This window comes from Piliocolobus tephrosceles, chromosome 4, assembly GCF_002776525.5.
Source record: "Piliocolobus tephrosceles isolate RC106 chromosome 4, ASM277652v3, whole genome shotgun sequence".
In the NCBI taxonomy this organism is placed as follows: Eukaryota; Metazoa; Chordata; class Mammalia; order Primates; family Cercopithecidae; genus Piliocolobus; species Piliocolobus tephrosceles.
Genome location: NC_045437.1, coordinates 131,270,715 through 131,295,289, shown reverse-complemented (window position 1 = coordinate 131,295,289; position 24,575 = coordinate 131,270,715). Strand labels below are relative to the sequence as shown.

At 43.3% G+C, this 24,575-nt stretch overlaps 1 protein-coding gene and 1 non-coding gene across 2 annotated transcripts; one reads left to right on the top strand and one right to left on the bottom strand.

The window, feature by feature from the left end:
* Nucleotides 1-6,183: 6,183 nt before the first annotated feature.
* On the bottom strand, nt 6,184-21,789 carry IL12B (interleukin 12B). The gene is made up of 8 exons (XM_023218879.2): nt 21,689-21,789; nt 17,935-18,022; nt 14,323-14,598; nt 13,667-13,784; nt 11,579-11,793; nt 10,145-10,302; nt 8,090-8,221; nt 6,184-7,510 (listed from the first exon to the last, which is right to left on the bottom strand). Exons 2-7 carry the CDS (start codon nt 18,020-18,022, stop codon nt 8,090-8,092), a joined length of 987 nt encoding a protein of 328 aa, XP_023074647.1. The 5' UTR covers nt 21,689-21,789; the 3' UTR covers nt 6,184-7,510.
* Nucleotides 9,449-9,574, top strand: LOC111547244. The gene has a single exon (XR_002733065.1). It is a non-coding gene; the product is annotated as a U4atac minor spliceosomal RNA (small nuclear RNA).
* Nucleotides 21,790-24,575: the final 2,786 nt, after the last annotated feature.

Sequence of the window (24,575 nt, the reverse complement as noted above, 5' to 3'; positions counted from 1 at the left end):
CTCCACAAGATATATTAATTCCAAAAGAAAGAAGAGTACTACAGGGGGAGAACACTGGTGGTCAGACACCACCTAAACAAAGTGATCAAAGTTCATTTCACCAGTACTGAGAGACATTGATTTCATGCCCCTCCTGATGAGATACACTGAGAAGGGCACAGTATACTGGTGGAGGATTCTTGACAAAAATGTAGAACCCAAATTTAATCATGAAGAAACATGAGACAAATCTCACTTGAGGGACATTTTCCAAAATAGCTGCTCCCAGCTCTTCACATGTGTCGAGGTAATGCATGATTAAGGAAGACCGAGGCACTGCCCCAGACTTGAGGTGATTATAGGGCATGAAACTAAATTTAATGTTGGGTCTTAGATTGTATCCTGGACCAGGAAAAGCACATTGGTGGAAAAATTCGCAAAATTCGAATAAGATCTATCTATTAGGTAGTAGTATTGACCAATGTTAATTTCCTGTTTTGGATAATTATACCATGTTTATGTTAACATTAGAGAAATTGGGTGATAGTAATATGGGACTTCTGTGAACTATTTTGGCCATATTTTTCTAAGTCTGAAATGAATTCAGAATGAAAAGTTGAAAAGAAAGTATCTTTAGTTGGCAATCTTCTGGGAATTACAAACAGGAACTGCCAAAATGGGAGTCAGGAGACCCAGGCTCAAGTTTGAGCCCTGGCATTAATCAGACTCCGGGTGTTTTGACATGGCACCAAACTCTGTCCTTCAGTTTCATCATCTATAAAACTGTGTTCTGCAGACTTTAGGACTGTTGAGAAGAGGCGTTAGGGCTCTCAGTGGTGAATAGGGGACAGGGAATGAGTGGGTATAAGGCTTCAACTAGAGCAGTTATGCTTTTGCCTACTTTATATATAGAACTTTATAAAAAATTAATTTTTAATTATGCAAAAAATATACTAATATATTTTCCTTGTAAGAAATTAGCACATTACAGATGCAACTAAAGCCCCTTTGGTCACCATACTCCCCAATTCCTGTGTATCTTGGAATTGCATTTAAGATTTCTATTTGAACAAAGGGACCCTAGCTCAAACAAGTTGGGGGACCATTGGGCTGGTTAACCCTTCAACACCGCAAACACTCAATGAAGAGGAGTTTCAGGGAAATGGACAAGCCATGGCTGGAGGATGTTTGACAAGGTTGAGCAGAAACCCATACAATAATTTGTTAAAATAGGGCATTGCTCTGGGTGCTGTGATTCCAGGGAGATGTCACTGCTGTGTGCTGGCTATATGCCCAGCAAAGGGCTGGTGACTGGAAGGACATAGCTTTCTGAGTTAGGACTGGGAGGCTTCTGTACATGTCCAAAGTCAACCTTCATATTCATGAGGAGGCAAGAAGTGGGCTTTAGGATTGCCTCTCCTTGTTGGCCTGCTCTGAGAAAAACAATCGCGGGAGGGTGAGGCGGGAGAATTGACTGAGCCCAGGAGTTTGAGGCTGCAGGTTAGAAGCTGCAGTGAACTATGACTGTGCCACCGCACTGCAGCCTGGGCAATGGAGCACTGGATCCTGTGAGCCTTGACTCATTTAACCCCCACAGCACCCAGTAGATGGTCGCACTATTAGCATACTTGTTTTAGAGGTGAGAACACACACAAAGAGATAAGGAATCGCCTCAGAGCACACAGCTGGTAAGTGGTGAGCCCAGGTGTGAGCCCAGTCTCCTTGCTTCAGGATCAAGTGTACACTCATGCGCTCTGGACTCCTTCCAGATGTTGCTCTTGCTGTCATTTTAGCTTCATTACACCTATCTGTATGTTGTTCGTGGGAAGGAGGAGGCTCACTGAACACTGTGGCTTACCCAAAATTTGTCCCTCGACTTTCCCTCTTCACCAAACCCCAGAACCACTGGCGGAATATTCAGTTCCTTGGAATCCCCCAAGCCCTGGTTAGTTCTTTTTGCAAGCAGCCCGATGGATAGAAGTGAAGGGATGGTGCTCCTTATGAAAGGAGACCGGGGAACTTAGTGAGCAGCTGCAGGGCCCTGCGGCCTGTCACACGCTAGCATCCACCGGGTGGGGCGGCTGCGCACGACCGCGGCGGGCAGGCGCGCTGCCAGAACGCTCTGCGCCTCCTGCGGAACTCAGGCCTGCGTGAAGGTAAATGCAAATCAGCTCCGCCCAGCGCTTCCCGCAGAAGGAGGGTTTTCTGTATGCGCGCCTGGTTTCCTCCTCCTTCAGCCAGAATGCTGATTTTATTTTTGCGGTTTATGAACTTGAGAGAGGGAATTCATTTCCTTGGTATAATATGACCCTTTAGAGAAAGTCTTGTCCAAATACATTTTGCTCCCAAACACCGTCCTACAAGAAGGGCTGTACTGAAACGAAACAGAGATGATTGAAGTCTGATTTATAGGTAAGGTGAATTGGTAGGTTTATGCTAAATTATTACATCCAGAGAAGGTGAAAGGGAATGAAAGAGCTCCTCCCGGGAGATGAAAACCTTTGTGAAAAGAAATATTTATGTTGCACATACTTTTAACCCAGCCAGCAGCCAGGTTACATTTTATTATATTCACCACCAATTCCCTTTTCTGTTTCTCGCCAGACTGTACAAGTCCTGAAAGCAAGAACGGGGTTCATGGCATCTTGATACCCCCATATGGGGACGTTTTGGCGATTTTATTTATAAGAAAGGGATTTTACACCGGAGAGGCTTTTAAATCTACTAACAGACTGGACCAGCTTTCTCATCCCCACTGGCTGATTAATGATTCCTCCATGCCAACCCGGTTCTCAGAGACACCAAGTCCAGGTAAAAACCACCCCTTCATCCCCTAAACCTTGCAAGAAGCACAGGGTCCAGAATTATTCTTCTTTCAGGGTCTAAATAGCACAATAAAACTAATAACAATAAGCTTTCTAGTTATTGGATCAGGTATATTTTACTTTACAACAAGCTTTTACTTATTGGATCAAGTTCCCTTTAAAGCAATGTTTGAACATGATTTCATTTAATCCTCACAACCACACTATGAGGTAGGTACTATCATTCCATTGAAGGATGAGAAAACTGAGGCTTGAAGATGTTAAATAACTTGTTCAAGATCACAGCCAGTCAGTGGACATAGCTGCCATTCACTGAATGCTTCCTGTGAGCCAGGCACAGTGACCATCACATTAAACCAATTATTTATTTCATTTAATAGTGCCCTTGATCCTTAAGAAGTGGCCTCCAGTGCTTAGAATTCCAAGCATTTGATCCTTTGGAGATAAGAAACCATGGGAAGGCAGGGGCTTATTCACCCCTGTATCCAAAAAATTGAGGATGGTGCCGGGGACACAGATGTTACCAGGGACTCCAAAAATACTGAATGAAAGGACAGTAGAGTCCTGCTGATGCTCCAGCTGCCATTGGAACAGGGACCTTGGCCACAGTTTCCTTATCTGTAATAATGCACAGGGTTGTTAGGGACCTAGTGAGGCAGCTTCTATGGCTGCATTTGGCCCTTAGTGTTCTCACTTTCTTCTTGAACATGGGAGCGAGGAGATGGACTCCTAAGGGTATGACACTTGAAGATTTCAAAGGGGGGCCTGCAGGTTTATGTCCTCACTTGTTTTACACCTCACAGAGGTCAGCGAAGCAGGGTATCACCAAAGTCCCACCAGATGTCACTGGAACGAGTGCTCCATGTCTTCACCAGGCCCATGCCAGCCGTGAGGGGCAGAACTAGGTTTTCTGACGCCAAACCCCAGGTTTCTTCCTGTGCTGTCATGGGTCCTTTTTCTGACTTGGCCAGTAGTCTCTCATAGATGGGGGACTGGACTGATTAAATAGTTCTGGTGATGGGTGGGGTGATGGTCGCACAACAATATGAATGTACTTAATGCCACTGAACTGTACCCCTGAGAATGGTTAAAATGCTACATTTTATGTTATGAATATTTCACCACAATAAAAAAAGTAACAAATATGGGTCTGTCTTTCTCACATGTCAAGAAGTCAAGAAATCTGGGGTGGGTAGATACAGTGGTTGGTTCAGCTGCTCCATGATGCCATGAGGGTCTGGAGTCTTGCTCTTTTCTTTTCTTTCTTTCTTTCTTTCTTTCTTTCTTTCTTTCTTTCTTTCTTTCTTTCTTTCTTTCTTTCTTTCTTTCCTTTCTTTCCTTCTTTCTCTCTTTCTCTCTTTCTTTCTTTCTTTCTGACAAAGTCTTACTCTGTTGCCCGGGCTGGACTGCAATTGTGTGATCTCTGCTTACTGCAACCTCTGCCTCCTGGGTTCCAGCGATTCTCTTGCCTCAGCCTCCGGAGTAGCTGGGATTATAGGAGTGTACCACCATGCCCAGCTAATTTTTGTATTTTTTTTGGTAGAGATGGGGTTTCACCATGTTGACCAGGCTGGTGTCAAACTCCTGACCTCAGGTGATCTGCCCACCTCGGCCTCCCAAAATGCTGGGATTACAGGCATGAGCCACAGTGTCTGGCCTGGAGTCTCTAGCTTGAGTTTTTGGATGATGGCTTTCAAGCTGGGCACAAGGTGTCCTCTGACGCTTCTTGAGATTTTTTTTCTGCTCAAGAGAGGAGGAAGGAGGGAAAGGGTGATGCTAGCCATGGCTCTGTTTTTCATCAGAAAAGCCAAAGCTTCTCAGCAACCCTCCCAGCAGAATTTTCTTATATTTCATTGGCCAGGACTGGGTGTTTTGGCTTTACTGGGCAACAAAGTGGCTGAAAAAGTGGTCGCTAAACTTGCATTTACAGCTGAAGAGGGCATCAGAGGAGAAAACAGTTGGGAATGAGTATTGATTGGAAAATCAGTAGGCTGTGTCCAACACTCTGCTCAAAGTCACATGGTTATGTAACAGACTTGTTACATAACCATAGTTGGGACTAGAGTCTGCTCCTCTGATTCCCAGTCCTGAGATCTTTGGCTTAGACATCTAATACATTGTGTAGTGGCTAGATTTACAATAAAAAGGTCAGTCCTGGAGACTATCTTTAAAGAAGAAAAACTGCATTACATGCATTGAAATTTATCGACTGCAAGAGGTCATGTCGCAAAAGCACTGGGCATGATGGGAGCCAGAACATCTCAGCTCTGCCCCAGACTGGCCAGAAATTTGGGGAAAGGTCCCCAGTTCTCAGTGCTTATGAAAAGTGATTATTTATTTTTAAAAATCTGGTTAGTGTTTTTCATCAAATGTCCATTAAATACTTTGGTAACTGTAGATGAAAGACCCTGTAGGGGGCAAACACTTGTTATTAACAACCGTATGCTGTCAAGTGTGGGCTTATGACACGGGACCATATGCTCCAAAGGTTGGAGTAGAATGACAGAAGCCACCCACCATTCCTCTAGGCCAGGAGCATAGGGGCATAGGGCTCCAGGGGATGCTGAAAATCAGGAATGTAAACAAACACCCATATTGTAATTACCCTGCCATTGCAAGGAAGCCTGAATGTGCACACTTGGATTTTTGGGATAGCAGGAAATTGGAGTGCATTCCCTCAGATCCCACCATCTGCTCCTTCCGTGGGAAGCACCAAGGGGAATTGGCAGGCCCTGCCCATTCTTTAGACCAAAGCTGGCACCCTTCCTTCTCTGACGAGTCTTCCTGGATGGTGCTGGGTTACACAGATCCTTCTTTTTCATTCTCACCCCAGGATACCATATACCCTGAACATTTCAGCGTTTAATGGTAGTGAAGTTAACTTTTCATCCTTGTCTTATAAGCAGTGTCAGGAGTGGGCACTGTTTGGGAGACACAATGCAAGGCTTTTTGAAACTTCCCAACCCCGAGGGCGAGCACATGTCCATATATAGGGCAAACCCTCAATAAATACTAAAGCTGGATCTAAGAGCTGAGATGTCCATGGCTGCACCAGGTTAGAGTTTTATTTTATGATTCTGGGGAAACCAGTAGAGTCGATTCCAGGATAGAGGGTGGAAGAAGTGAGAGCATCCACCCCTAAAAAAGGCACAATGCAGCTCAGTGCCCTTGCAAAGGATCCCTCCTGGTCAGATTACAGGGACATCCCCCCAAATCAGGAAGACACTGACTTTGGAAATACTATAAGGGGAAAGGGTGACTCTGCAAAATTTGGAATGGGATCACTTCAAGAAAGGGCAATTCTTAAATGACAGGGGAAGAAATGCACCCCTGGTAGACTTGCAAGCAGAGTACTCAAATCAGCTGAGAATGCCCAAAATATGGTTACAAAGAAGTTTTTATTAGTTCAGCCTCAGAATGCAAAAATAAATAAATAAATAAATAAACAGAAAACAAATGTAATCACTTTACAGAAAGCACATACATTACTTAAAAGTAGCACCTTCATGGAGCCATACTTTCTGATCATAACTGTGTATCAGGCTCACTCATGCTAATGAGAAAGGGATTCCAGATTTTCTGTGCATCTGTCTGCTTCTCACATGGCTGTGAAGAAGCCATCTGCAATTCTGACAATTTTATGTCCTTAGCCATAACTACTTGTCCTCTCTCTTGAATCTTAAGATCTTTTTGCCTTCCAGACACTTACGGTGTTTCTGTGCCATCCTCCTGTGTATTTTAGAGAGGTGGGGGTGAGGACTGCATTGAAGCTAAACCTGAATTTTAATTTCAATCTTATTATTATTATTTTTTTTGAGACAGGGTCTCATTCTGTCACCTAGGCTGGTATGCAGTGGCACAATCACGGCTTACAGTAGCCTCGACCTCCTGGGCTCAAGGGATCCTCCTGCCTCATCCTCTTGAATAGCTGAGACCACAAGCATGGGCCACCATGCCTGGCTAATTGTTAATTTTTTTGTAGAGACGGGGGTCTTGTTATGTTTCCCAGGCTGGTCAATCATTTTTTTCTAGCCCTTTTAAAATTCAGGCATCCAAAGATTAAACTTGCTTAGAAGTGCAAGTGGCCCTAAATTGCTTTATCAACACCATCTCCAGGAAGTCTTCACAGACATGGGAACTAGCATCTTGTTCTCCAGGATCTTCTCAACAGGTTTGCATTGTCAGGTTTCCATTTAAGTATCTCTTGTGTTCCCATCCATCACGAGTATATGATGGCACTGGTATCAGAACACTGCCTTCTTCCCGATTGTCATAAAACTGATGTACTTGCAGGCTTGCTTGAAAAGTTGTCAGTATAAATAAAATTAAATTCACATTTTGAGTAGTAGGGACTGATCCTGATGGACTGGGTCATGAGAGTATGAAACATTCAATACATCCTGGCACACAAATGTTAAATAACAGTAATACATTAATAAATACATAAATTACTTAAATATTTAAATAGCATGAAGGCCCATGGCAACTTGAGAGCTAGAAAATCTATACATAAATTAGCTGATTGTTTCAATGAGCATTTAGCACTACCTATACGAATAAAGCAAAGATATCATTGTGATCCTAAAAAAAACTTTTTAAAGCAAATCAGATAGAAAATATCTTTTTGGGTCTATTCCATTGTGTCTTTAAACGTTTTGCTTAATATCTTCCACTTTTCCTCCAATTTTTCATCCTGGGATCACAACCTGGAAAAGAATGCCAGAAGTCTATGTGGGGTGACATTGCAACAGCAAACTCTTCTTATTTCTCACAACACATCATCCTGGACAAGCGGGTTTTGGGGATTTCATGTCAGAAGGCCCAGGCCTTCCTTCTGTGGCCTGGAATTTGGCTGGTACCACACTTGCCAGAGGCTTTCTTGAGAGTTTTCTTAAAAGAATATCTGATTGTGTTACTTCCTTACTGAAAACCCTTCAGTGGGTTTCAGGGCCCAGGGCTCCCAGAACAAGGTTCTGAGTCCTGCAAGCTTGCAAGTCCTCCATGCTCTGCCTCCTGGCTACCTCTCTCTCTTCTTTGCCTTTCTCTTTAGGAGGCCAGAACCCAGGTCTGTTTTCTTTCCTGCAATATCCCTGTGGCCAGCACAGTGTCTTACATAACACAGTCACCAAATAAATATCTGTTAGTGAATAAATGTATGTTTCTGATTCTGGCAACTGGGTGCCGGCCACCCCATCCCCCTTCCCTCTCCAACGCAGCCAATCATATCCCTGCACCCAGGTGTACTGAGAGTGCAGGTCTGGACTGGGCTTTGAGGGCCTGCTCACCTAACTGCAGGGCACAGATGCCCATTCGCTCCAAGATGAGCTATAGTAGCGGTCCTGGGCCTGCACGCTAAAGCTGGCATTTTTGCGGCAGATGACCGTGGCTGAGGTCTTGTCTGTGAAGACTCTCTCTTTCTGCAAAAGAGAAGGAAAGCTGTGAAGGCCCCTTGGCAACATAGTCACAGGGTAAGCCGAGCCTCTTTCTGCAACGCATACTCTCCCAAAACAAGTCCATCTTGGTCTTAAGACACTACGCTTGCAATTCACAGGGGCGTGCGTAGAACTTGCACCACCTACTGGCAGACACTCCACATATAGGTGCAGCTTTTGTACTTTGTAAGCCCTTGAGGGAGAAATCGTTTGACCCAGCTTTCATCTTTCTAGCACAGTTGCCTTGCCTCAAGGCCCCATGGCCAGTCACCCAGTCCTGAGCTGATGGTGAGAGAGAGACAGATTTGCTCTAGCCATCCCTGAGATATTCAGAAATACCATATCCTGATCATTTCATCAGAAAACTTGCCTTCAAATCCTGTCACTGCTACTTAATAGCTGTGTAACTTCAGGAAAATAGCTTAGGTTCTCTGTGTCTGTTTCCTCACTTATAAATAGGGATGACAATAATGCCTACTTCATAGAATTGTAGAAGTTCAAGGTAAAAATCATGTCAAACTGTTAGCAAGTCTTTAGCACATAGGAAGCACTCAATATCACCTATTAATCATACAGATCTTAAATAGGGAAAGTACTTGCCAAGACATAAAATAATATTTAGATAAATATCTATTGCAGAATAGCCTCCCCACCTAATTTTTTTCCCAGAGAGTAACTAGCTTACTGAATTTCTACCACATGCTAAATGTTATGCTGAATTAGGGCTTTGTCCAGTGATTTTAAAAGTGGGGTCAAAGGAGTCTGGGGCTGTACAAAAGGGCCTCTGGAACCTTGCAGTAGGCAAAGGAATTCTGTTGTAAGGCGAGGAAGCTGGGAAGCCAATATCTTAGCCTCTGTAAGTGTAGATATTCTGTTTAATAAAATAATTTTATAATATCTGGAACAGCCAGGAGCTATCTATTTTGGGGGTAATATCACTTGCCTGTCCTATCATTCACTACATGGACTCAGTTGAAACAGCAATTTTAGACTTCTGAAGCCCAGGTCTCCTCTATCAGGACTGATTCTGAGTGCCAAGATCAATGACCAATATCAGAGGTGGGGGGGTGGTTAGTGCATGGCCTTTCTGTCTGGCAGATTGAGTTTGTGTCCTGGTTTTGTCATTTCCGAGCTGGGTGACCTTGGGAAAGTCACTTAACCTCTCTGAGTCTTCAATCACTTGTGAAATGATGATAATACTACTGGCTACCAACCACCCTTTTCTTGGGGTTGGGCTACTGTCCAATGAGCACATAGTGAGGGCAGTGCTGCTAACACCTACACAAAATTCCTGCATCAGCTACAGCTTTGCTTTACCTTGCCACAGTTTCTGGACAAAAGGAAAACCTCTTTTCCACAGAAAAAGGGGGTAAAAAAACAAGAATAACACCAGCTGCCTTTGTCAGGTTAATTTTGTAGATTAAGTGAAATAAACATGGAAAACCCTTGGCACAGTTCTAGACACATAGAAAAGTGCTGAAAAAAAGGAATTATGCATCACATAATAACATTTCAGTCAAAGAAGGATCACATATATGATCAGTGGTCCTATATTGTTATAATATTGCATTTTTGCTGTATCTTTTCTATTTAGATATACAAACCGTTGTGCTGTAATTGCCTACAGTATTCAGTACAGGAACATGCTGTACAGGTTTGCAGCCTAGGAGCAATAGGCTAGATCATAAAGCCCAGATGTGTGGTAGGCTATAGCATGTAGGTTTGTGTGGGTACACCACATATGTTTGCACAATGATACAACTGCCTAACGATGAATTTCGCAGAACATATCCCTGTTGCTAAGTGATACATGGATGTAGTTGTTATTATCATTATTCATCTTCTCACTTTATGGTGGGTCTCCATAAAACTGACCCAGGAATATACTGCACCTGAATCACTTCTTACCTTTTCTCTCTTGCTCTTGCCCTGGACCTGAATGCAGAATGTCAGGGAGAAGTAGGAATGTGGAGTGCTCCAGGTGTCAGGGTACTCCCAGCTGACCTCCACCTGCCGAGAATTCTTTAATGGCTTCAGCTGCAAGTTCTTGGGTGGGTCGGGTTTGACTGTGGAAGAGGATAAACATGCTCACAGGTGCTCACGCCACTGCCTACGGAAGGCAGTCGCTCTCAATGGCCACGTCTCAGATCCACATTTGTTGCAGGATCTGAGAGATGCTCAGAATCCTCGTCACTGAACAATCAGATGGGACTGCACAGTGAGAAGACCTCTGCTTTAATGGTTATGGACCATGCACTGAAGGACCATCCTCTCTGTGCTAATCCCTCACTTTGCACTGAACATGGAACTGAGGTGAGCCTCTCCCTGGGGATGAGAAGATAGATTTTTCTATTTACTGCCCCTTTTCTTGTCTTTTCATAGTTTTTGGTGCTGACATGGCTTGGAGCAGTTATAGTCAATTGTCTCTATGCTCAATGTGCTTGTTTATTCCATAAATACCGAGCACCCATTATGTTCCAGCCACTGGACTATGCATGAAGGATACAGCAGTGAGTTTCACAAAGACTCCTTCCTCAATTAGGTCTTCTACATAAGAGGAGGGGGAGATATGCTAGGGTATGTGGTTGGGCTCTGTAGGCCTGGCGCTGCTCCACACAAAGATCACGGCTCCTAGCAGGTCCTTCGCAAATATGCTTCCCTCTGCTCTTAAAACAACTGACATCTTTCCTTTTGGTGTCAGCTAAACGTCACTTCCTCAGAGAGGCCTTCCTTGGCCACCCTATGTGAACTAGACCCCACCCACCAAGTACAAACCCTCCATAAGTTTTGAAGCAAGTTCTCTGATTCTGTTACACTTTATCATGCTGCCTGGTCCATGAATAAATAGTAAAGGAAATGACGTATGGTGAAATCCCTATCTGCCAATTAAAACAAATAGATGTCCATTTTGGAAGGGTTTAAATTCTAAGAAAGAAGTCCCTTTTCAAATGCTAAGGAAAGATTGGTTGGGAATAATTGCCACTAGTAGGGAAGCCCTGGTTCTGAATATGAATATTAGGCTAGATTAGGCTCTGGGATTCATCATGGAAACTATCTGGCAGCTGAATCAAAGTGCAGCAAAGAGCAGCTCTAGTGGAGCGGATCTGGATTAGAACTGCTAGCTGTAAGATCTGAGATCTGGGGCAAGTTGCTTACCTTTTCTAAGACTCGATTTCCTCCTCCTTAAAATGCAGATAATAGTATCTACATTGTATTTTGTTTTTGGATGCAGAATAAAAGAGATAATGCTTGTCAACCACCTACCCCAGTGCATGGGGCATTGTGAACATGTGACAAATGGTATCTTTCCTTATGGAGCACATATAATCATGCAACACTCACTGATGTCCCTGATGAAGAAGCTGCTGGTATAGTTTTCATACTTGAGCTTGTGAATGGCATCCACCATGACCTCAATGGGCAGCCTCTCCTCAGCGGCTGGGCAGGCACTGTCCTCCTGGCACTCCACTGAGTACTCATACTCCTTGTTGTCCCCTCTGACCCTCTCTGCAGAGAGCGTAGCGGCTCCGCATGTCACCCCTTGGGGGTTAGAAGAGCTGAAGTCAAAGACAGAAATTAGCCTGTGTTACACATTAGGGAGAGTGATTGTAGCCAGTAAGGCAGGTAAGGCCTCAACTGTTGTCCAAGGACAGTTTCTCCAACTGGGCTGATTTCTACCCAGAAGGTAAGAAACCGCCCTCCCCAGGAGAAAAAGGTTAGCTTCAAGAGCACTTACATGTCTCTGGACTAAATGAATATGGAAGTTTTTGTTCGTTTGTTTGTTTGTTTTAGATCTAGAATCCCTGATTATTAAACCCCCTTGTTAAAAACTTAAATTCATTTTTCCCATTTTAATTATAAAATCAATACACAAATCAATACACACTAATTATAAAAGTAAAGATGATAAAGATCCATATAAAGGAAAGAAAGATATGCCTCTTTCAGCCTTAACTGCTCTCCGCAGGTATAAGTACTAATAATAGCTTGTTGTATCCTTCCAGACCTTCCTTTTTCTTTTTCTTTCTTTCTCTCATTCTCTCTCTTTTTTTTTTTTTTTAAAGAGACAGGGTCTTGCTCTGTCACCCAGGCTGGAGTGCAGTGGTGGGATGAGACCTCACTGTAGCCTCAAACTCCTAGGCTCAAGTGATCCCCTCCCTCTGCCTCCCAAGTAGCTGGGACTACAGGTGTGTGCCACCACACCCACCTAATTTTTTTATTTTTAATATTTGCTGAGATGGGGTCTCACTATGTTGCCTAGGCTGGTCTTGAACTCCTGGCCTCAAGCAATCATTCTGCCTCAGCCTCCCAAAGAGTTAGGATTACAGGTGTGAGCCACTGTGCCTGGCCAGAACTTTTTCAATGAATATTCAAGATGATTGTATATCCACATTATATATATATATATATATAATTTATATATATAAACACATTATATATATATAATCCATGTAATATATATCTCCACATTATATATATCCACTATATATATTTTACCTATAAATATTCATATGGATTTTATTTTTATGAACTAGGATCAAATTGTATACATATGATTATGTAACTACCCTTTTCCCCCTGAACATATTATGGGGAGCTCTCCATGACAAAACATATAGGTTGGATTATCCATTTCAATGACTGCACATTAAACCAGAGTATAGTGTGCCATGTTTTATTTAACCATTCCTCTGCTGATTATGTCTTTATGCACTTGGAGAAACATTTCTTTAGTAAGCATTTTCCTTTTAAAGATGAAAAAGTGAGACCCCAATGCTTAATTTACTCAGTGAAAGAATAGTAAATTCAGGATGGTTACCTGAGGTTTGCTTAGGTGATGATTAAAGTAAGTCACATGGGGGTTAACACATAGGTCTTGTATTTATGGAAATTGCTTTCTTAGGGAAAGTCCAGTGCATTGGAGCAACAGTGAACTTCAGATTAGTGGTGTCAGCAGAAGTAAAAGGAGTTGAGGTGGCCCTGGGAAAATTTCGAGAGGCCTCATCGAGTTCTGGAGTCTGCTTCAGGGCCACTAAGATCTACACCCTGGAGCTCTTGTTTTTATTTTTGACTCCAGGTGCAATTTCAGCAAGTCATTTGTAGGTTTGAATTCTCCTTTTATCCCTTTCTTTGGTGCTATGAGCCATCAGGAAGCATGGCCAGGCAATTTGGATGAGTGGGTTCAAACACAGCAGAGACTATTCTCAGTTCCCAATAATATCCTGCCCTAACACATATATTTATTCAAGCGATTGGCTAAAATCTCCATGTTCTTTCTTCAATGTAGACAAGGAAGGGCGGTTGAAAAAATATGGGTTTGACTTTGTTTTCCCCTTTTTCATTAACTGATAGGTCACTGAGAGGTTGCCCTTAATTTCTTAATGAAATAGTTCTAGCAAAATGCTGAGAAACCAGAGCAGTTTCACTCACCCTCTGCTGCTTTTGACACTGAATGTCAGATCAGTACTGATTGTCGTCAGCCACCAGCAGGTGAAACGTCCAGAATAATTTTTGGCTTCACATCTTAGAAAGGTCTTATTTTTGGGTTCTGGATTTGAAAAGAACAAAAATTCAATATTTAGGAGTTTTTTGCAGAAAGGTTTTCATTGTGATGAATCACAGGTCACCAGATGGTACAGGGTGAAGGTCTTCCACGCGTTCCCTCTTGGGTAGCTCCATCAGGATTGGGAGGGTCTCCTAGTAGGGTGTTGATTCTGCAGAGTACACTACACACCTAACATGCCCAGCAGAGGCATTCATTTTTTGAAGGCTATCACCCCAGTGCAGAGCGATACACTATTGGTTAATTTCCATTAGCCATTAAATAATACCACCATTATTTAAAGAAAACATTAGGCTAAGCATTCAGACTGACCATGAAACTCCCTTAATATGAAATTTTGATGGCTGATAACCCAAAGGGTCCAGGAAAGCAAAGGAAAATGGAGGTTAACATCAATAAGAGACTTGATGTTAATTCATGAACTACACTTATCATGACTTGGCTTTTCAATTTGTTGTTGTTGTTGTTTTTAACTCTTATGAGCGAAAGAGAAAATGGATACTATCCAAGGGCATAGAATTACCTTTCTGGTCCTTTAAAATATCAGTGGACCAAATTCCATCTTCCTTTTTGTGAAGCAACAGGAGCGAATGGCTTAGAGCCTCGCCTCCTTTGTGACAGGTGTACTGGCCAGCATCTCCAAACTCTTTGACTTGGATGGTCAGGGTTTTGCCAGAGCCTAAGACCTCACCGCTCTTGTCCAACGTCCAGGTGACACCATCTTCTTCAGGGGTGTCACAGGTGAGGACCACCATTTCTCCAGGGGCATCCGGGTACCAATCCAATTCTACAACATAAACTGGAATGCACAGGAAGTAAAGAACCAGGCTGTAAGCTCCAGGAACTCTGGGACTGTGTTTCATTAACCCTTTGGGCATCCTCACTGCCTAAACACAACCTTTTTCACAACAAGTATTTGACAAATGCTTGCTGAGATGATCTCAAGGCATTAGACCCTGCTTGGGCTCAAGGTCATGGAAAAGAGAAACAAAGAGTTTTATAGCTGCCATCAACTCATTGACTGGAAGGCTGCCTTTAATAGTAACCTTTTATTATTCAGCAAATTGGAAATACCTTAATATACCAAAAACTGCAAACAGCACAAGACTCTTTGCCAAAGGTCTAGGGGAGAGAAACTTCCAGCACAATTTCAGGTTCATAAAGAATACGGCAGAGTACAATATTTAGCAGAATAACATAGTGGTTAAAAGCTCAAGGTGTCGAGAACAACTAACCAAGACTGTAATCCTGTCTCCACTAACCAGCTGGGGGATTTGGAACAAGGTACTTAATTATCATGAGCCTCAGTTTCCTCACCTGTAAAATGATAATCATAACAGTATCTGCCATACATTTGACTGAGGATTAAATGAAAAAAAAAATAGCATGTAAAGTACTTAGCACAGTGTCTGCCACACAGTAAATTCTGTGTTAGTTATTGTTATTTATAGACTGAAGAGTCAGCCAGCTGTACAGAGAAACTCTCTTAACAATTTTCCATGGATATTTAAGGATTTATTTTCCTCTGTTTTAAATTACCAATGGAGATTTTCATTCTCTCTGTATTATTATTATTGTTTTTAGCTATCTTACACTCTTATGACGCAATCCAGTAGATCTTAGTCTTCCCATTTAATGAAGAAGGGTACTGAGGCCAAGGATCTAAGCATGGTCACATCAAGTCAGAAGTACAAGGGCTACATCACAGACCTTTTGTCTCTTGGCTTTGCAAGGGATGCCTAATGCTGGTGTCTAAACTGGCCTTTGAGGAATGACTTAGCATAGTATTTCAGAGTGTGTTATAGCAAAGCTTCATTCATGTTTTTATCCATGCATAAATTATTAACTGAACAGAATTGTTTAATGTAGTAGTTCCCAAAGCATGATCAATGAAACACCATCAGCAGCACCACCTGGGAATGGATCAGAAATGCAAATTCTCAGCTGCTGAATCAGAATCCTTGGGATGGATTCAGTCATTTGGTTTTTAAGCTCTCCAGATGATGTTGATGCCTGCTCAAGTTTATGAGTCACAGTGGTTGAGAGCCTGGATTTTGGAGTGGCAGAGGCCTGGATTTAGAAGCAGCTCTAGCCCTTACTCCAGTCTTGTGGCATTCGGCAAGACATTCAACTACTCTAAGCCTCAGTGTCATCATCTTGAAAATAAGAAAAATATTAGCCCTTGCTTTAGAAGGTCGATATGTGGATTCTATAAGCTCATTCACATAAGAGTTTAACACAGTGCCCTTACATGCTTTATAAATGGTGGTTCTTGTTATTGGCCTCCGGATGTAAAGCATTGTAGAATATATAAAGTTTTCACTTTACATCAATTGGATTATAAGAACTGAATGGATCACAAAAATAAGAGGTCAAAAGCATTTGGGGTCCAACTCTGGGGAAATGATTAGCTGTGCTGATGTAAAACCATGTGGCACGTTTGACTTTTCCTAGTTTTTTTTTGTCCCCCTGACACCTGAACAGCATGGTTACTTTCCTGTCCCAACTGAGGCTCAGAAGCCCTAGAAGACATTTGCTCAACAGCAGGGAAAACAGCTGCAGGAGGAAAGCTGAAGAAGAGCATCAAGAACCTGGCACTTAGCCTCACTGCATCATCTGCCCTCTTAAGTCACACCTCAGAGCGTATCTTACATTGATTTTCTGGAATTTCTGTGGTTTACCAAATCAGAAGTCACTAAGGGGTCAAATATGCCAGGGCCAAGGTTCCTGAGCTCACTAACAAGCCCAGGGTTGGAAGAGATCTGCCATATACCCCTGGCTCAGGCCTTTGCCTGTACTTAAGAGAGTGTCTAAATCTCTGAAACCCTCATATAGAAGGTGTGGCTGGATTGCTGTCTTCCCAAAATTCTTGAGAAGAGAGGAGTGGTCCCAAATTTCTTCCAAGTACCCATTTCAAGATGGTGCTCTCCAGAATACCAAAAGATTATTTCTGATCATCAGCTGAAACCTTTTCATCCTGAATTTATGTCCATTTCCTCTTATTCAGCTCTCCAAAGACCCAGGAAAAAATTATTTCATGTCCTTGTAAAAACTTTTTCACAAATTTAAGTGCACCGGCTTTGAAGCAAGACAGAAATGGGATCAAGTCCCTGTTCTACCCTTACCAGGTTTGTGACATTGGGCAAGTTACTTAATCTCTCTGGCCTCAGTTTCCAGCATCTATAAAATGGGATACAGACAGTCTCTACTTCATATGGCTCTTGTGAGAATTAAATGAGACACTGCCCTCAATAAACACGAACTATTATTTTATACAATTAAAGATAGTAATTGCCAACATCATGATGTTGGCTTCAGTGATAAACATCTGAGGGTCTTTCAGGTACAGCCAACGATCAGAATGCACATTTACTGAGTGTGAGATCCTAGAAGGATGGGCAGAAACCCTTATTTTACCATTAACTATTCTATTAGTCAACTAATAATTTTTACTGATCATTGGGATAATAAAAAGTATCTCTTGAATCATGAGAGATATTTTAAACAACCAAAATAGTAACACTAGCTGACATTTACTTTCATTTTTCTATCTGTTGAGTTGTATTTTGCATTCATTAGCCCATTGAATAAACCATGTGGTAGGCATCCGCTTTGTAACATCTAGTTTATAGTTGAGGAAATTCAGGATTACAGGTGACCCAGCTCAAAGTTACATAACCAATCATTGACAGACCTAGGGCTTGAACCCAAGTCAATATGAGTCTGAATCCTATGCTCCCTCCAAAGTGCTTGGTCAGAGGTAAGTCATCACAGTGCCAACTGAGGGGGCAGTATCATGTGGTGGAATGAGAAATGAACACAGTTGTTATACTTTGCAAATCCTCCACTTTGGAATTTTAATTGTGTGAAACAGCTGGTTTTTAGTAATACTAGAAAATATCATATGTTTTTTCCTACCATAGTGTACCAATGTCATCCAATGTGAAAACCAAACAATATAGATACCATCGAGGTGGAAAAGAGAGATATGGCATTGCATTTTCCCAGAGTGATGGCTTTCTCTAGAGGACCCAGTGCATGGTTGCCCATTTCAGTTTGATTTCCCACCAGTGGCTGCCCAGGAGTCCTGGCTTAGAAGTGGGGCCTCCACAGAGAATAATGAGAGGCTGGTTACCGTCTTTCTTCAGTTCCCATATGGCCATGAGGGGAGATGCCAGAAAAACCAGGGAAAACCAAGAGATGACCAGCTGCTGGTGACACATCTATAAGAAGGGAGAGAAGCAGGGGGAAGAGAAGGAGGAAAAGAGAAGGAAGAGGAAGGAAAAAGAGAAGAAAGAATGTCAATAATTCTTGTTAACTTTGTGAACCATATACACATTCTAGCTACTTTTTTTAAAAAATAAAATCTTGATTCTCCCCCTTTCTTCTCCATACTGTCAAGCAAATACTAAGTAAATTACAGGAGTTCTATGGCAGTCTCTGGGGAAGAACATCTCCAAATAGAGAACCATAGGGTATTTGGGGCTCTGGAGCTGAAAGAGACCTAAGGCAAGCCATCTGATACAATCCTCTTATTTTTAAGATGAGAAACTTAAAGCTTATAGAAGGAATGTGACTTTCTGGATCAACATCTAGCAGTTGTTTATTTAGTGCTTACTACATAAAGAGCACTGGGCTAGAAGCAGTTGAGAAAAAAAGGGCTTACCTGGATCCCGCTTCCTAGGAGCAAATACTTTTACTCAATAAATATTTATTAAGTCAGTGTGTTAGATGCCTCCCCGCCAGCTGGGGAGATGAGCCACACATCTGCATCACGGCAGCATAAGGCAGTGTGTGCTGGGACACCCAGAGCTGAAGGACTTGGGTTAGGGACAGGAAAGGTAACACAGAGGCGAACCTTCAAGTTCTGGCAATGACCTGGTCACCAGCCCTTGCTGTAGGGGTTTAGCTTCTCTTGTTCTCCAAGTTCAAAGATGACTCTCTCCCACATAGAGAACCTAGTGGTTCTAAAATTTGAGTGACTGTCAGGATAACCTGGAAGCATTGCTACAACAGACAGCTGAGTCCCACCCCGAGAGTATCTCATTCAGCAGGGATGAGGGCCTGAGAATATGCATTTCTAGAAAGTTTCCAGGTGAAGCAGATGCTGCTGGCGCTGAGACCACACCTTGAGAACCACTGGTTTAACCCATGTTCAGGGTTCAGAACCCCTGCAAATCAAAGTGTTCATTGGGAAAAGACCACAACATAGTGATATATCCACCATGAAATAATGAAATGCATAATTTTGTGTTAAATCAGCCACCATCTGATATAGAAACCAGTCTAGGTTAGTATCCAGGGTTTATGAAAATTTTCAGATTGCAACAATGACATGCCACTTACAAACGAGGTAGAGATGATTATTGAAACATTCTGAAACAACTCCATTCACCTTGCAGAGCACCCATGGTCTGGAGGAACACGGGTTCTGAAACCACTGTTTTAGATTATATGAAGGGCAATGCTCAACTGTTTCAGCCAAATACCTTAAAAATGAGCATTCCTGGGTTGGGTGACTGAATATTGACAAATCACAGCTTTGTCAGAACTGCTGCTCACCGTAGGGGGGACCTTGCTATGTACTTTTTTCCTTATAAAGTTTGTGAGTGGCAGAGACAGGACTAGAAGTCAAGTCTTCTTGGACACTGCTCAGTGCTGTCACTGCAGCATGAAGTTTTAGGGGCATGGCTATCACTTCAGTCTAGGTTATGACTGTAGCAAAGTACTAGCTGGCACAGGGCACCAGTGAGTACATTCACAGGCTTGAAGTTAAACAGACAGAGGCTTGAATTTTGGCCAAGTTACTCTCTGAGCCTCAGTCTCTTTATCTATAAAAAGGACATAATACTTATCTCAAAGGCTTGTTGGGAAAGGCAATAAGACAACATAGTATAGAAGGCAACCAATAACATATTAGCTTGGACCTAGAGGAAGAGGTGAGGGAACAATTTGGCATTTCTGTGTTTTATATATCATGGATAGTAAAAAAAAGTCATTCCAGGCAGTAGGGAAATGCACACAGAGGTACTGCAATTACATGGGCCTGTAAAACCCAGAGGCTGGCACACTGTAAGGGAAACAGTGGAGATTCCTGGTATCTCCTGGTGATTCCTTTATACCCACTTACGCTGAGGTTTTCCCACTAGCTGTGTGCCCAGCCCTTCCTCTGCATGGCTCAGATGCATTTGACAATCTCAGGTGAACTGCATTTCAGGGTCAAGGGAACCCTGGCCATGGTTCTAAGAAACAACTCCCATTTTAGTATCACCTACATTTGAAACCACAGAGCACTGTCCAGGAGAGGTGATGGTGGCGGATCACCTCCTTTGGCTCTGGCCGATCAGCTGATACCAGGCAGCACCATCCCTCATCCCACATTTCCTCAGCATGGTAAGTTTGAGAGTCTTGAGGATTAAAACAAATTTTTGTGTGTGCAATTTCATAGGTTTTCTACATTCTTGAAACCCTCGCATGAAGGACAAAGGGACCCCACGTTACACACTCCTACTTCCTGGAGTATGCTAAGGGCTTCCCAACACTGGTGCCAGCATCAGCATGCCAGTGACACTTGGGTGGGCATCTCTTTTTCAAGTTTTATTTTGTTTGTTACCTTTAATTAGAAAAGGGAGTTATTATTAAAAAATAAAAAGATATAGTCACAGATGGCATGGGTGGCACATGCAAAGAGCCCCAGTTTGAGGGCCAGGCAGACTTCTAGAACTGTCATCCCAGCTCTTCCACTTATTAGCTATGTGACTCTGGGTGAGTCACTTGGTCTCTTTAAGCCCCACACTCTTGATCTGTAAAATGGGCATGCTACTCTAGTAAGGAGTTAGTAACATAATTCATGTAAAGTGTCATGGTGCCTAGATGAAGTCAGGACTCCCCTCCTCCCATAGCATTTACTACAATGGCAACAATACAGTCTCTTCTTTACTGTTTGTCTTCTCTGCCACACTGAGTGAACTCTCTTATGCCATGGATCATGTCTATCTTGTTGCACACTTTATCCCCAGAGTCCAGCATGGAGGGATTCCATGACTTATTAGTAGAATGAAGGAATGTATGGAAATCGTACAATTTCAGACTCCAGTAAAACAAACTCTAAGAGGTTACCCACATTCCATCTAGTATCTTGAAATTCCTTGTTTGAAAAAGTGGGTCATCACCTGGGGGTTAGTAATGCCTTTGTTAAAATGGCATGGTGTGGCACACAATTTTACCTGGGCAAGTATCAGATACCAGTACAGTAAAGGTTATTTTTTCCCCCCTTCTCACAGATTTAAAAACTCTTCAGGAAGTAATAATAGCTTTTCATGTTTTAAGTGGGGCCAAAGTTAGTTAATCCACAAGAACGGGGAACCCAGCTATCAGTTTGGCTGATATCACAACTGACGATCAAGACCATCACAAATATGGGAGCAAGTCTGATTTGTAACACTGTTATAAGATATAATTATGAATTCAATTACTTTAAGGAATGCATGAAAGGCTTTTTTAAACGTTTCAGTAGTAAGGCAGGCACCACTCACTTTAGCTCTATACAATCCTTTCACTGACGGGCGTTAATATTTAGGAATATGCTTTTATACATCAATACATACCATTTCAAAATAAGATAAAACAAACATTTCCATAAAATATGCATACACACAGATCTTGCTATACAGTTATTATTAGTTGGCTTTTAAAACGGACACTGTACATCAGTCCCCAAAGTACTAAGTTTTCACTAATGTTCCAGCATGTGACTCACCAGGGATGCTTCCAGGAATCCACCAACTCCCTGCTGCCAGGTGCTGGGGTAGCACACTAACGGTTTCTACACCTGGACAGCTGCAGGCCCACAGGGAGGGCAGGGAGGAAGGGGCTTGGGAAGTGCTTACCTTGCTCTGGGCAGGATGTAGAGTCCAATGGCCCTGAAACAGATGTTGTTTCTTGTGCTGCTGTTGCTGCTACTGGAGCTTATATACTCTACTCCTTTCTGATGGAAACTTAAACTAGAAACTGACTTGTTGCAACATTATAAACAACTCTCAAAACCTTCTGGGGGAATTTCAAGAAGTTCCTTTTTTGTCTGTCTCTCTGTGTGTGTATCAATAACGAGGAGGGAACGTAGACATCAAAATCCCAGGTAATGAACTAAGAGGAAATGACTTTTGGGTGGGGAAAAAGGAAGGAGATGGAGATGCTAATTTCTTTGGGTTTACATCATGGCCAAGGTGCTTAGAGACAGCACTAGGCAGCCTCCCTGGGTTCCACAGATCGAGGAAGAAGGAAGGCCAAGGGGCGGTCAGATGGGAGGCTGAGTTCTTGTGAGGATGGAGCAACTGTATGCCCAAGGGCTTAAAAGCAAAATCCTGGTTCTTCCCAAGTCGGAGAGGATGAGATGAAGGGCAAAGGATTTAGTATATCTGGGGCACCTTCCTCCACATTAGTCCTTTAATTTCAGAAACATACTATTTACCACCCATCTTGGCTCCATCCACCTCTGTCCACTGGGAACACACGCGTGCACACACACACCCATGCACACTCATACAGACACAACCCCCAGGAGATGATAAAACTGGGTGTACCACTAACAAGACTCAAATATGTGCACATCCTGTGCTCACAGGTACTCGCTCAAGGGGCGGATGGGAGCAGAAAGTGAAATACCTCAGGGAGGCATACAGACAACCACACTCAAGGCACCCCTCTTGGGCACCCAGACTACATCCTCATTTCATTTGCACACAAATCTATGGCCCTAGGGGCTCCACGCAGATGCACAGGAATAGCGGAATAAAGATATCTCTCGTGGTGGAATTTCAAGCTGCTAAGAGGTATGCAAAAGTGTACACCGGTGTGGACCCCCCATCCCCCGCCCAGTCTGCACATGAACAGGAACACGTACCTGCACGTATACCAGGTACAAGTAGACAGATGCGGGCCATCCCCAGAGCCGCCGACAGAGGTCGCTGCGAGACGGTACCCGCGTCCCGGAGTCCCCCCGCGCCCCAGAGTCCCGCGCCCCGGAGTCCACCCGCGCGGGTCCACTTCTCCATCTCTGCTTTCGACCCCGGCCCCTGCAGCGGGGGAAGTTCCTGGGGCGGTGGCTGGGACCAGGCCGGGTTTTAGGCGGGCGCAGATTTCCGGGCTAACTTTCCTCTCCGTCTCAGCGCGGGGTGGGGGAAATGGGAAACCCGGGCGAGAGCAGCGGAGCTTACACTTCCTCCCTCCAGCCGTTTGTCCTGGCCGGGGAGGGCCCTGGCAGCCAAGCTGGCAGTCCCACTGGTTATCCGACCCTGTGCTCTGGCAGGGGGTGGAGACCTTACCTCCAGCTCAGAGTGCCTCCTCTCATCCCCTGTGTCCTCTAGGCCTCCCCAGACTTTGCCTTTTAGCCTTCCAGTGAAACAAGTTCTGTATCCAAGATATACAATTAAGTGGACAAAGCAGATTGCAGATATGTTGTTTGTATGACACCATTTGTGGGGTGTGAGTGTGTGTGTATGTGTGTAAGTGCACCTGCACTTTTCACAACTGGTATCTCTGTGGCATATGTAACAACTGAGGGAGGGGCTTTTTGTAAACATGTATTAATTTCCTCCCATCCATCACTGAAGTGTACTGAACAGAAAACTTTATATGAAATTGATGTGAAGTAGTTTCACTAATTTATTTACAGTGGCTGCACCACTACAGATGAGTCCTTGTGCCCACCCATAAATAAATACATGTATAAAATAAGACAAGGTTCAAAATGACACAAATATTTTATTCATGTGTTCATAAAAGCACCTTCAAAATTAAAAAACAAACAAAACCGTAACGTAAAGTCTCAGTAAAAATCCAGCGCCAGTTATGCAAAAGAAGCTTCAAAGTATGCTGTGATCCTCCCTTTTCCCCTCAGATTGCAGCCCAAAAGCTAGTCCGATATGAAAGGGCCCCCAGTGTTCACCTCCACCAGGGACAAGTAATAGGGTTTTAAGAGGATAGGCTCTGGAGTTAGAGAGCTGGATATTCACACCTGCAAGTTACTTACCTTCGTTAAGCCTGAGTTCCTCACATCTGTAAAATCGGGTTAATTATAGTGCCTGATCTTAGGACTGGTGTGAAGATTAATGAAATATGATGGGATGCAGTTAAAGTAACATCCTGGCTGGATGTTTAATGAATGGCTGCTTGCACTTATTTATTTTGTTATCCTATCGTGTCCCAGAAAGTCTTTTGGTAGCTCACAAGGGGACATCAAAGATGACAAAGAGGAGTGGAAGAAGACAGAGAGAATCAATGTGAGGAGCCTGGAACAGGGCTCTGAATTGTCCTCCCACAATGAAATCACTTGGCTAGAGCTGAGCCACGAATTTGACTCTGAGCATCTAGGATGAAAAAGAAGAACTCGCACCTATGCCATCTCTGCCCCTCGGGACTGACTACTTTGGTAAGTCCAGTTCACCCACAGAGGAAGTAGTTCTCGTACTTTCTCTGCATATAACAACAAAATTCAGGCTCTTGGGGCTGATGCCCGGGGATTGTGGGATTGTGATTCAGATATGGGATTGGGCTCAGGAACCTGCATTTTAACAGTGGAGGTTCTAATGTGGTCACTGGCAGGTTGTTCTAATGTGGAGGCCACAGCCCAGATACAACCTATGCTTCACTCATCTCTGGACACCCTGCACGGCCAGCCAGCGTTCTGGTAATAACAGCCGAATGCCCATTGACCTGATTTTGGAGAAGAGGTTTATCAACATGTCCCACTTCACAATCCAGACCCTGACCCCAGGC